Source organism: Neofelis nebulosa, chromosome 11, assembly GCF_028018385.1.
Source record: "Neofelis nebulosa isolate mNeoNeb1 chromosome 11, mNeoNeb1.pri, whole genome shotgun sequence".
Classification (NCBI taxonomy): domain Eukaryota; kingdom Metazoa; phylum Chordata; class Mammalia; order Carnivora; family Felidae; genus Neofelis; species Neofelis nebulosa.
Window position 1 is genome coordinate 62,474,584 of NC_080792.1, and position 14,749 is coordinate 62,489,332.

Here is a 14,749-nt window from a genome sequence, read left to right on the forward strand (position 1 = left end):
ATACAAAGACAGTATACTTCTACTTTTTATATGATTTTCAGAACCCTTTGAAATTTTGATAAGCCCCACGTCCATCATCACATTCTGAGAAGGTGACAGCTGACAACTCAAAGACTATCAGAGGTCCATATATTCTCAGGGCTGAGGCAGTACTGTGGAATGATTTGGCACCTTCCCATTTTCTCATTTTCAATTCAAATTCAAAGATTCAGGTACCTTCTTGTAGAGTATATTTTGTTCCAATTTCTGTCACTGATTTTATTTTTTTTATTCTTGGCTTCACCACTTTAAAAAAATTGCTCTATGTAGTTAAAATGTCTGAACAATTCAAATCAACACATAAATGTCTCTTTCAAAGTGCTATGAGATCTGTGAAAAATAGTGGCATGTATTACTCTGAATATGATTTTAGTTTTCATTGATTTTGTTGCTGCATTTACTAAAAATGGAATTCTTGAAATTTTTAATCTTATATTTACTTATCATTTTTGCAGGATAAATGTACTTCATGCTTCACACTCTGGACATGCTGGGTGAGCTGCTATGAGTCTTTCAGGGAGCACAATCTGCCTGTGCAGCCCAAGCTTAATCCAGTCACTCCCAGACAACTGCTCCTAAGAGGCACATTCACCTGGAAAAGTGCACCAAAAAGGAAAAAATAGAACAGCATATTTTTTTCAGTGTTTATAACCTAAATTTTCATTGCCCACAATTATACTACTTTATAATCTTAAAAGTGAACATTTTATACTTTCAAAGTGCTTTCTTCAGTTACACAACTTGAAGGTCAGATATTATTATCCCTATCTCACAGAAGATAAAATATAGGACTAGTAAATGAAAGAGATGGGACTGGAATCCAGGCCTCCTGACCAGCTCAGCTCTTTCTGCTACTTACATTGCCTCTCTACATTGGCACAGAGCAAGAAAAAAGTCCTCACACTTCATTCCTCACTCCACCAAGCATGAGTAGTAAATAAAAAGCAGATGTTTTGAATTTGTACATCCCACTATGATCAACTAAACTTTTGCTATTTCAAACACTTTCAAAGAATAATGTGATACCCCATCTCCCTCCATTTGTCCTGGCATTAAGTTTCACCATAGCGGTCATCTCCCGATAGTAATTATCTTCAAGGTGATCTATAATGACTCCATCCCCATCAGAGAATAGCAGATTATCACTCCTCTAAGGAGGCTAATTCCATCAACAATCCTAAGTGCAGTTTGAAATGTGCGTCTTGTAATTTTGGTAATTAAACTGAATATCAACCCAAAATCTTTAAAATTAGTCATGAAAACTAGCATGTGACCTTATACAGAGAACCAAAAGTATATAGACCAGATAAGAATACAACAAAATTGGTTTCTTCTGGTCTGTACTTGTAAAAGAATTAACTTTTTTCCCCAATGCCAAAGATAAATGTTCATTGAGAAACATTTAGAAAATTCCCATGAATACCCTTTTCCTAAGTTGTATTCTAAACCAGTTGTTTGCCACAACATATTCATTCCATAGCATCTAATTTATTCATAAATTTACCTATCCTACTTTGATGAGATCAAGTTACATACCCACTGATAAAAACTGAGGAGAAGTAGAGGAATGAGGTAAAATATCTCAACAGTAGCATATCAGTATGTTCATGAAGGATTTGGGGAAATACTCGGTCAAACAATAGTCATGTTTCACCTTATTAATGTGATTCTCCTTTGAAACAATTACTTTTAAACCAACAAGGAAAGATGGTCTTCTGATTCTGATAGTTAAGTGGAATCATTAGCTTCAATTAGTAAAGAAGATTTGATTTGGAAAAGACCTCATAGATCTAAATCTTAGCACAACCCATTATTTTACTTATAAAAATTTGAGTCTGCAGAGGTTAAGTGACTTACCCGCAAATTACTGACAGTTGCCAAAAGTAAATATACTTCAAATATACTTCCTTTAACATAAGGTTTTTAGATCCTGTTTTTTACCCATATTACCTTACCTCTCATCAGATTTCAAGTTAGGATAAGCAGTAGCTTATTTCTCAATTCCAATGGAAAATTGAAAAGAACACAAGGCACAAAAATATCTTTATTTGATAGCAAAATTTTGATGTTCGACAACACTTGCTTGAAAATAGTAGAGTTCTCAATAAAACTTTTAAGAAACCAGAGTTTTAGGTTAAGTTAAAGAGAATCCATTTTCAGACTGAAGTCATACTCTGTTGTTGTTTTTTTCATTGTGAAAATGAAGTCATACTGAAGAGGTAAAGCTAAAATATTTTTTCAAACCTCTATATTTAATTTTTGCTGAACTTTATACAAAAAAAAAAAAAGTCCCTTTCTTATTGTTCAAAAGATTGTCTTTTTTCCCTAGTGTGCAGGTAGAAGTCTGGAGCTGCTCTTGGCCCTAGCATATTCTATATGACTCTGTGAAAGGCTCATTTCTCTTCCAAGCTTAATATGTAACTAGCACAAAATATGGCTTACCTTTAATTCAATTAAATAAGCAATGAATTAAGTCTTGCTTTGGTAATTTTTGTGGACAGGTATAGGTAGGGCAGGACTCCTTATATTTTAGCAGTGCTTTTCCCTCAGGTTTTTCCCCAAACTATTTTCTTAACCTGAACTCTTGTGTCCTCTTGATCCTTTCTTAATAGCCATTAATGAAGTACAATGTCTTTCTTTCTCTTATTTGCTATGCATGTTCATTCCTCATGAGAACTGGAAGTATAAACCTGGTTCCTACTTTTTGTCTAGTAATCATAATCCTTTCTAAGAGATGTTAGAAAAACATCATTGACATTAAAATTCATAAAGACATGACTCCTAGATCTCAACCTAAAACTATGACAATATTTTAAACAAACTTCCTAACACTTTGCTAAGTAATTATCATTTTTCAAGTGCAATACTGTCATAATGCCATTTGACATTTTCAGTTTTAACTAAATTATATAGTATTCATTTTTTTCTTTGTAGCAGAAGCAATTTTTATGTTGTAGGATTATAAATATTGGGCCAACTTTCCTCAGCTAAAACAGAGCACTAGAGCAAGCACCAAGATAATTTAGGCCAACTGTTCACAACTTTTATTCTGACCTAACACATAAGATAGAGGACATTCGTTTATACAACATTTCTACAAGCATATCCAGGGATATTTCACATTCTCAGCCACCTATCTATATACCTCCACTTATTTCTCTCCCACAGAGGAAAGCTTATCATTATGCGAAAATGAACATGACATCATTAAAAGCCCAATGGTGTAGCGTTAACCCCTTGAATTTGTCTTGTAAAGTAAATTAATACATTAATACTTAAAACTCTTTCAAAGCACCTAAAAATGTGTAAAATAACTAAGAGTTTATGAAGTAACATATAGAAGTCTATTAAAAGATCACAAGAGATTATCTAATGCAAAGCCGTAAGTAACCTTGCCATTAAGTTTACCTGTGCAGTTTATGACACAAAAAGTAGCATTTTTCAGTGATTGACCAAATGACAAGAACCTCTTTTACATATATTTAAGAAAAAATATACTATATAAAGACATATTTCAAAAAGACTTCGGGTAATTCTGAAAATGTCTTTGAAAAAGAACCTAATATTGCCATGGAAATTTGCAAAGAAGTAACCTTTGAATTAATTTCTTCTACTATATTTAAAACAACTGCTACTGGTAATGTATAAGCTATTTAACCGATTCTTACTATCAGGTTTATTAAGAACTGAAGATTCCAACCTAACATCTTTGAACTAATCCAAAGACACTAGTTTTAGTAATATATTTCCAGAAAAAATTAATCAAGTTTCATTCAAAACATTATTTATAACTTTAGTTTAAAAAATTCCATATATCACTGGAATTAAGGTAGTATAAAACTAAAGTTGATTCTCATAAGTTAAGATGTATATGAGAAACCCTAGAGCAACTATCAAAAAATAAATAAAAATATAATGACAAAACGGTTAAAGACATTTAAATGCTGCATTAGAAAATATTCACTTAATGCAAAAGCAAGCAGTAAAGGGGAAATAAAGGAATAAAAAAGGCATGAAACACAAAACAAAAAGTTAAATGGCAGACATTAAACCCAGCTATACCAATAAGAACATTAAATGTGAATGGATTTAACAATCTAGACAAAAGGCAGAGACTGTCAGATTGGGGGAAAAAATAAGATTTGACTATACACCATATACAAGGGATATACTTTAAACTGCAAGATATGAATTGATTAAAAGTTAAAGGATAGAAGAAGATATAATCATGTAAACAGCAACCACAAGAAAGTTATACTAATATCAGAAAAAGTAGACTTTAAAACAAAAATATCATTAGAGACAAAAAGGGACATTTTAAAAAGGACATATGCACATGACAATTACAATCATATATATCAAAGCACCAAAATATATCAAACAAAACCTGAAAGGAATGTAGGGAGAAATAAACAACTCAGCAGCAATAGTTGGAGGACTTTAGGGACACTTGGGTGGCTCAGTTGGTTAAGCATCCAACTCTTAATTTCACCACAAGTCATGATCTCATGGTTTGTGAGTTTGAGCGCCACATCAAACTGTTAGTGCTGAGCCTGCTTGGGATTCTCTCTCTCCCTCTCTCTCAAAATAAATAAATTAAAAAAAAAATAGTTTGAAGATTTCAGTACTCTTCTTTCATTAATGACTGAACAACTAGAATAAACCATTAATGGATACATAAACAAGGATATATTTGAACACTATAAACAACCAGACCTAACAGACATCTCTAGAACACTCCACCCAGCAACAGAATATACTTTTTTTCTTAATGCACATGTGAACTTTCTCCAGGATAAATATGTTAAGCCACAAAACAAACCTCAATAAATGTAAGAGGATAGAAATAATACAAAGTATGTCCCCTGGCCACAATAGAATGAAATTAGAAATCAATAGCAGGAGAAAAAAATTGGTTAACTCACAAACATATGGAAATTAACACACTCCTAAACAGCCAATGGGTCAAAGAAGAAATCGAAAGAGATATCAGAAAATACTTTGATATGGATGAAAATGGAAAAAAAAAAAAACATACCAAAATTAATGAGATGCATATGAAGGAGTGCTTACAGGAAAATTTATAGCTGTAAATGACTATATTAAGAAGAAAGATCTCAAATCAATAACCTAACCTTCTACATTAAGATACCAGAAAAAGAAGTACAACTAAACCTAAAGCAAGAAGGACAGAAATAATAAAGATCAGGGTAGAAATGAATGAAAAAGGAATAGAAAAACAACAAAGAAAAATCAGTGACACCAAACCCTAGTTCTTTGTTATGATCAACAAAATTGGGAAAAAAAAGAGAGAAGACTCCCATTAGTAGGATCAGAAATGAAAGAGGGGGCCGCCTGGGTGTCTCAGTAGGTTGGGCATCCGACTTCAGCTCAGGTCATGATCTCACTGTCCATAGGTTCAAGCCTCGCATCAGACTCTGTGCTGACAGCTCGGAGCCTGGAGCCTGCTTCGGATTCTGGGTCTCCCTCTCTCTCTGCCCCTCCCCTGCTCAAGCTCTGTCTCTGTCTCTCTCAAAAATAAATAAACATTAAAAAAAATTTTTTTTTAAAGAAATGAAAGAGAATCATCACCACTAGCCTTATAAATATAAAAAGGATTATGAAGAAATACCATGAACTGTACACCAAAATTAGATAACTTAGATGAAATGGATAAGTTCCTATAAAGACACACAAACTATCAAAACTGCCTCAAGAAGAAACAGACAATCTGGATAGACCTATAACAAGTGAAGCAATTGAGTTTGCAATCAAAAAACTACTCACAAAGCCCAGGACCAGATGGTTTCTGAATTCTACCAATTAAAGTGAAAACTGAATCAACTTTGCACAAACTCTTCCAAAAAACAGAAGTGAGGAACACTTCCCAATTCATTTTATGAGACCAGGATTATCCTGATATCAAAATCAGACAAAAGATATTACAAGAAAAGTAAATTACAAACCAGTATCTCTTATGAATACAGATCAAAAAAATCCTCATCAAAATACTAGCAAACTGAACACATAGCAGCATTTAAAAAGAATTATACACCATGACCAAGTACAATTTATCCTAGAATTTCAAAGTTGGTTTAACATTTGAAAATCAAGTCATGTACTACATTATACCAATAAATAAGAAACAAAAATCACATGATCATCTCATTAGATGTAGAAAGAGCATCTGACAAAAATCCAACACCCTTTCATAATAAAAATAAAAACAACTAGGAGTTAGATGGGAACTTCCTCAACCTGATGAAGGGTATCTATGAAAAGTTAATAACATCATAGTTAATGGTGAGTTATTTCTCCCTAACATCATGAACGAGACAAGAATATCTCCTCTCATCACGTCTCTTCAACACTGTGTTGGAAGTACTAGCCAGAGCAATTAGGTAAATGAATGAATGAACGAATCAATGAATAAATGTCATCTAGGTTGGAAATGTAGAAGTAAAACTACTTCTATTTGCAGGTGTCATAATCGTGTATAAAGAAAATCCTAGGGAATCCACTAAAAAACTACTGGAATTACTAAATGAGGTCAGCAAGCTTGCATGATACAAGATGAATCTACAAAAATCAATTATATTTTTAATCACTTGCAATGAACAATCAAACATGAAACTAAGAAAACATTTACAATAGCCATCAAAAAGATAAAATGGGAATAAATTTAACAAAAGTACAAAACTTATACTCTGAAAACTACAAAACATTGTTGAGAAAAATTAAAGATTTAAAATAAATGGGAAAACAAGCCATGCTCATAAATCAAAAGACTTAACATTGTTAAGATGGCTATACTCCTCAAGGGGCACCTGGCTGGCTCACTTCGTAAAACATGCAACTCTTGATCTCAGGATTGTGAGTTAAAGTCCCATGTTGGGGCTTTTAGGGAGAAAAAAATACCAATACTGCCCAAAGCGATCCACAAATTCAAGGCAATCCCTCTTATAATTCTGGTGTCTGATCTTGCCATTTTCAATGATGTAGATGGAGCTAGAATATATTATGCTAAGTGAAATAAGTCAATCAGAGAAAGACAAATACCATGATTTCATTCATATGTGGAATTTAAGAATCAAAACAAATTAACATATGGGAAGAGGGTGGGAAGAGAAGAGAGGGAAACAAGCCACAAAAGACTTAATGACAGAACAAACTAAGGGGTTGACAGAGGGAGGGAGGTAGGGAGATGGGCTAGATGAGTGATGAGCACTAAGGAGGGCACTTATGATAAGCATTGGGTGTTGTATGTAAGTGATGGATGAATCACTGAATTCTACTCCTGAAACAAACAAACTTCTGGTTGTTTTATAGAAACTGACAAGCTGATTCCAAAATTCATATGGAATTGCAAAGGACTCAGAATAGCCAAAACAATCTTGAAAAAGAACAAAGTGGAGGACTCTCACACTTTCCAAATTCATTTTCTTTAAAAAAGAATTTTTTTTATGTTTTTATTTTTGAGAGAGACAGACTGTGAGTGGGAGAGGGGCAAGAGAGAGAGAGGGAGACACAGAATCTGAAGCAGGATCCAGGCTCTGAGCTGTCAACACAGAGCTCGACACAGGGCTCAAACACATGAACCGTCAGATCATGCCCTGAGCCGAAGTCGGACGCTTAACCGACTAAGCCACCCATGCACTCATTTTCTTTTGAATTAAGCGCTACACCCAACATGGGGCTTGAAGTCACAACCCCAAGATCAAGAGTCACATGCTCCACCAACTGAGCCAGCCAGGCACCCCTCATACTTCCCAATTTCAAAACTTACAACAAAGCCATGATAGATGATCAAAATGTGTTAGAGGAACAATAAAAAGAGTGGCACAATAACAATAGAGAATCATGACTCTCTATTCCTACATCTTTTGTCAACTAACAAGGTTGTCAAGATCATTCAATGGGGATACAATAGTCTTTTCAACAAATGGTGATGAAATACCTCAATATTTATATGCAAAAGAATGAAGAATGTTACCTGACAACATACACAAAACTTCACTGAAAAGGGATCAAAGACCTAAGAGCTAACACCATAAAACTCTTAGAAGAAAACGGGTAAATCTTCATCATCTTAGATTTGGCAATGGATTCTTAGATATGACAATAAAAGCAAGAGCAACAACAACAAAACAGATAAATTGGCCTTTGTCAAATTAATAACTTTAGTACTTCAAAGATACAATCAAGAAGACAACCCATAGAATGGAAGAAAACATAGACAAATCATACTATCTGATAGGAGACTTGTATTTAAAATATATAAAAGACTCTTACAACTCAATAATAAAAAGACAACCCTACTTAAAAATGGGCAATGGATCTAAATAGACATTTCTTCAGGGAAGATATACAAATGGCCAACAAACACGTGAAAAAAAAAATGCTCAGCATCATTAGAGATCAGGGAAATGTAAATAAAAACCACAGGGAGATACCACTTCACACACCCTAGGATGACTAGAATCAGAAAGTCAGGTAATAACAAGGTGTTGGCAAGAATGTGAAGAAATCAGAACCTTCATCCACTGCTGGTGGGATTGGAAAGTGGTGCAGTTGCTTTGGAAATCTATTTGGCATTTCACTAAAATGTTAATTATTATATTAACCCAGCAATTCCTCTCATAGGTATATATATACTCAAAAGAAATGAAGACACATGACCACACAAAACCCTGGACATGAATGTTTATAGCAGCATTATTTAGCCAAAAGATGGAAACAACCAAAATGTCTATTGATTGACAAATAGATACACAAATATGATGTAACTACGCAAGGGAAAATTTGCCCAAAAAAGGAATGACATAATGATACATGCTACAACATGGATAAATCTTATACATTATGCTAAGTGAAAGAAGCCAGTCACAAAAGACCATATATGATTCCATTCATAAGAAAATCCAGAATAGGGAAATCTACATAGAAAGTAGATTACTGGTTGTTTACGGCTAGGAGGCAAAGAGGGGAGATAGAGTAATAGTTAAAGGGTACAGTGTTTCTTTTTGAGGTGGTAAAATGTTCTAAAATTGATTGATGATGGTTGCACATCTCTCTGACTGTATGCAAACCCTGAACTATATACTTTTTTTGAATTACATACTTTAAAATGGTTAATTGTATAGTAGGCAAATTATATTAATAAAGCTGTTAAAAATTAGTGATAAAATCTGTTTGCTTATGTTCAAATCAAATAGGTTTAACTTCTGACAATCATCTTACAGTTTTGTACTACCATTGCTCCCGTTCCCTCACTGGACACTTTGTACAAGGAAAAGATTTTGTAAAAGTTCAGTAACAAGTAGCCAGTTAAACAACTAATTTGTAAATAAATGGATTTCAGAATTAAAACAGACTGAACAGGACTGAAATATTTTCTAGATGCATGTTAGTGGGCACTACTCTTATATGTCAGTTTACTGAATCTCTTAAGTATACAAATAGTTGAATTCTACACCACAAGGAATCTCAAGCAGCTCACTGCCCCTCTAAGGGCTTCAGCTTCCCTAGGCCAGACCCCCTGAAGGGTAATTCTGGCCTCATCTGTCATTGACCTGATACCCCAAATATCACCGCAATTTTTTATAGGTTATGTGGTAAATATCATAAAGACTGGTGCCTTCCATGTCCCTGTCTTGGGTAGAACCACTAAAATGAAAATTTTCCATACTATGTGGGTTACTTGGTCATATCCAGAAATGCCATCCCCAGAGGAAAAAAAAAAACTCACATTGTACAGAGATATAGCAAAAAGAAGCAAACTCAAAGTCAGAACTTGGCTCTAGAACTGATCTATTAGAAATATTATCTTTAGACAGGGAACTTCACTTCTCTAGATCTCCATTTCATTACTATATAAATTAAGTGGACTAGAAGACCTAAGATTCTGTTCAAGTCCAAAATCCTGTTAATTCAAAACCGTGAAATATTAAATCACATGTAAAAATAGCATAAGTATAATGGTAGTTAAAACTGTATAGACGCAAAACCAAAAAAAAAAAAAAAATAGCTACCTTCAAAAACACTAGGAAACATCTGTTTTTGGAGTATTAGTACAAGTCTAAATTCCATAGAATCAGAGAAAGAAATCTTTCCTGAGAGTATATGTGAACTAACAACCAGCTAATAACCTCCTCTACCTTCCCTTCTAGTATCCATGACTATTTCAACACTGGTGTCATGTAGTGAATTCACAAACCAAATAAAGGTCCAATGTAATTACAAGGACTATGCCAACCAAATCTCAGAAGAAAATATTAAACATTTAATACCCACACTTAAATTCATTGATGACTGTAAGTGAACTTGTGTTTTAAATGTAGAATATGCTATAAACAATATAGAATATGCTATAAACAATAAACAATAGGTTCTTCAAAATTAGATGGCTTCCAGTTTATATGTTTGACTATTTTGTTTTTAATATTTTATAAAGGCTTTGGCTAATCTCAAATTATTTTTCAACTGCCAACAGCTTGAAAACAATGCTACTTTTTCATTGGCTTAAAAGTTAAGAGCACGTTAAAAAAGGGGCGCCTGGGTGGCTCAGTCAGTTAAGTGTCTGACTTCAGCTCAGGCCATGATCTCACTGCTTGTGAGTTCGAGCCCTGCATCAGGCTCTGTGCTGACAGCTCGGAGCCTGGAGCCTGCTTCAGATTCTGTGGCTCCCTCTCTCTCTCTCTCTGCCCCTCCCCCACTCACACTCTGTGTCCCTCAAAAAATAAATATTAAAAAAAAAAAAAAAGCATGTTAAAAAACCAGATCATCTAATTCCTGTACTTATCTCCATTAAATAGAAAGTATGAAATTATTATCTGAACTGTAGTCTAACCTTAACTATGTTCCTGTTTAGTACAGCATGAAATCAGAAATATAAATGGGTTAGTTTAAACAATCGATGGTTTGTAACTAATGTATTCTGATGGTCAGCTATATGGTATAGAATAGTACTTTAATAGCAACAGTCTTTTCAAATATAAAGGCTACTTTTTTTGGTTCAAACCTTGTCTTTGTTAAAAAGCAGAAAACTGGGTTTCAAATACGTGTACTTTCCAGAACTGCCAGGTTGTCAATGTGTTTTTGCAGATATCAAAAAATGTATACCTCAATACAAGAAAAAAATTTAACAGCACTTGGAGTGTTCACTTGGTTGGAACTAAATTTAATAACTTTTATTCAACAGGTTCATGATAGAGTAATGAACTTTCTAGGTTTCTGATAATCTTCTACTAAATAAATACACCTATGTATTATACACACACACACGCATATATGTATAGGGAACTGTACTAGCGTACATATTGTCTAAAAGAACATATTAAAGACATTATATAAAAAATGTTACATTTTTAATAGGAAAACAACCTTTATGACAGCTAAATAGACAAGATATATTTAATTTTTAAAAAGAAAAATTGTTAGTAATAAGAGTAGAATTCTAGTGATAAATGCACTGAAATAATCTTTTGAAATAAACCACCTTTACAGAAAATTATTAATGCCAGCCTCTATTAAAGTGCATAAAAAGGAAATTTATTTCAGAATTTATACCAAAGGTGCATTATGGATACATGTGTTACTCTGGTACAGTAAGGCAGGAAGCCCAGCCTCAATGATAATATAGCCTTCATCCTAACATAGTCTGCCTCTTAGTATGTGCCTCATAAATAGTTTGTTCCAAAAGGTGAAAATTACAAGCGATTTTCTCTATTGATAGCTTTATGAGTAATTTTGACAACAGAATAAAAAAGTCTTAATTCTTATTTTTCTAATTCTCTAAAGTCATGTCAGTCTCACAAGAAATATCTGATTATTGTTTTCAAAGAAAATTGAGAAGAGGGATATTTTCAGACTTTTTAAGCAAGCTAAATCATAAATACCATATATAAAAATAAAAGGTAAATTTTAGGCTATCTCTAGATTTTAATTTTTTTAAAAAACATTAAATCATTTTATTTGCAATGGTGAGGTAAAGTGATGAAAAGAAAAACTTGCACAGGTGCTTTCTTAAGAAGACCAATGGATAAAGCAACTGAATCAAGAACTGTGCACAGAGGTGCTGAATGGACAGTCATAGCTACCACATCATGCAGTTTATTACAAAAAGTGAAACTGCTATAGCTTTTTTAATGTTCACTGTTGCTCTCTTAAAACCTTGCTCAATTTTAGGGGCACCTGGGTGGCTCAGTTAAGCATCTAACTTCGGTTCAGATCATGATCTTGCAGTTGATGAGTTCAAGCCCCACGTTGGGCTCTGTGCTGACAGCTCAGAGCCTAGAGCCTGCTTTGGATTCTGTGTCTCCCTCTCTCTCTGCCACTCCCCTGCTTGCACTGTCTCTATCTCTCAAAAATAAATAAACATTAAAAAAAATTTATATATAAAAAAAGGCTTGCTCGATTTTAAAACAAGTATCAGAAGGAAGTCCCTTACATATGCTTAATTTTCAGTGGCCTCACATAATGATTCTCCCATTTAGAGTAGTTACATATACACTGATGTTTTTATCACAATGAAAAAAGGGAAGAAAGAAAAACAAATGTGGGTTCATAAGATGGAATCCATGAAGAGGCTAATAATGGATCCTTTGACTACAGAAAATCAGCAACAGACTGCAGATATTAATTATAGAAAACAAGGGCACCTGGGTGGCTCAGTTGGTTAAGTGTCCAACTTTGGCTCAGGTCATGATCTCAGAGATCATGAGTTTGAGCCCTGCGTCGGGCTCTGTGCTAACAACTCAGAGCCTGGAGCCTGCTTGTTCTCTGCCCTCCCTCTCTCTGCCCCTCCCCTATTTGCACTCTGTCTCTTAAAAAAATAAATTAAAAAAAATTAATTATAGAAAATACTTTATCAGTATCATAAAAAAAGAGTATGATAAATTTTTTCTAAAATACTCAATTCATTTTTATGATGATTCAATCAAATACTTATAAATTATTCATGTACTTTTCTGTGAGTTTTTTTTATTATTAATATTTATGTTTTCGGGTATTAGTTTTTCCTGCTCTTGCATCAAAGTCCTCCCATAAATCCCTGGAAAGTCATAAATATCCCATCCCTATAGCCATGGGTAAACCACTAAAGTGATAATTCATCAAGATGTATTTTCACCTAATAAATAAATCTGTTGTGAGGTTAATTTCTATTTATATAAAATAATCCCATTTAAGCTATGAAAAATAATGTTCCATATTGACTTTACTATGGCTCAAACCCTCAGACAAATAAGTATCTCTCTGACTGCCTGTTAATGCAAAGAAAACTGGGTAAATTTTATATTCATATTTAAACTACTGAATACCTGTAAACAAAGTAGCATTTATTAAAATAAAATAAACACTTAATTTATACTAAATTCCACTCAGATTTATACAAGTTTTTCATTCTTAATTTTTAAATACACACATGATTTTTTTCAAACATTTTCAGTCAGGTATATACAATAGTAAAATATGACATCCAAGCCAGAATGTGATTTTTAAAATAATGAACCTCTAAACAGCTAGCAATGTACAATGTGTAAAATTCCAATAAAACACAGGTATATTCTCACAGAAATGTTAGTCCTATAATACTGAGCGATATTTACAAGCAAACATGATCCAAACAGCACATGCAGATTCAGGGTAAGTAAACACTCGGACACGAACTGCCAGTCGCACCTGGTCTCCACGGCAACAGATTATTTCTTCACAGAAAGGAGACCTACAGAAGAAAGAAGATTTATTCAATTAAGAAGTGAACATAGGTTTTACTTTTTTCCAAGTAAGTCAGCATTTAAAATAATTTTTAAAAATCCTGTCTCTGCTACCAACAGCCCTGTAATTTTGGTTAAGCTATCCGAATTATAGAACATTTCCTCACAGTGTATAAATTTAAAAAATTACACTAGAAAAGATCAGAAATCTTCAACTAATATTGCACCAAAATCAATGGGAAAATTATCCAACTACCTAGAGCTACATTTCAGACTCACAATCTGTGGCAAGGAAAATAAATCATTATAGAATTTCATTATGTGATTCTAAAATCATTCCTAAAAAACCAGACTAACAGATTGCTGAAACTGCTAAGCCAATAATAACATTTATGAATTCGAAAATTCATTCACCGAAGACATGTGGCAAATGCACGCCTTGCATTTCTATATACAAAATGTATTGGGAACCCTTTAAATGTGTGACCATCAGGTACAGCCCTCCTTATGGCATCTTGAAATTCTTCATTGCCTGCAGATATACTTGTTGTACGCTCAAATTCATAAGAAGCCAAAGCTGGTGATAAGAGATAGGAAAGCTGGTCTTCCCAAACAGTGGTGAGACCAAGATCCTATAGCAATCAAAAGACAAAAGAAAAAAAGAAAAGGTGAAATACACTATTTTAGAAACCAATTGTTAATTGTTGACTATTTTAACATATGCCAAGAGAAAATTCTTAAAACCTGTCATAATTTTTTAAACTTTCTAGTAACTATTATAAAGACACATGCAAATAAAAAATAAAAGGAACTATAGGCATCTGGTTTTACTTCTTAGAGGAAAAAAATGTTTTTTCTTTTTTTTTAAGTTTATTTATTTATTTTGAGAGAGAGAGAGAGAGAGAGACAGAGAGAGAGAGACAGAGAGAGAGGGCAGAGAGAGAATCTCAAGCAGGATCCATGCTGTCAGCGCAGAGCCTGACAAGGGGCTCAAT

At 33.6% G+C, this 14,749-nt stretch overlaps 1 protein-coding gene across 5 annotated transcripts in view; it reads right to left on the reverse strand.

Moving 5' to 3' along the window:
• Nucleotides 1-397: 397 nt before the first annotated feature.
• CEP76 (centrosomal protein 76) overlaps nucleotides 398-14,749 on the reverse strand; it is a 33,888-nt gene continuing 19,536 nt past the window's right edge. For 3 of the 5 annotated variants that reach the window (XM_058692784.1, XM_058692780.1, XM_058692783.1), the window contains 2 exons: nucleotides 14,169-14,386; nucleotides 11,568-13,762 (listed from right to left, as the gene is read on the reverse strand). In XM_058692784.1, the coding sequence (XP_058548767.1) occupies nucleotides 13,624-13,762; nucleotides 14,169-14,386 (357 nt within the window). In that variant the 3' untranslated portion in view covers nucleotides 11,568-13,623. Of the gene's footprint in view, nucleotides 632-11,567; nucleotides 13,763-14,168; nucleotides 14,387-14,749 lie in introns of those variants that run through there. The other 2 variants (XM_058692782.1, XM_058692781.1) reach the window with 2 other exon arrangements.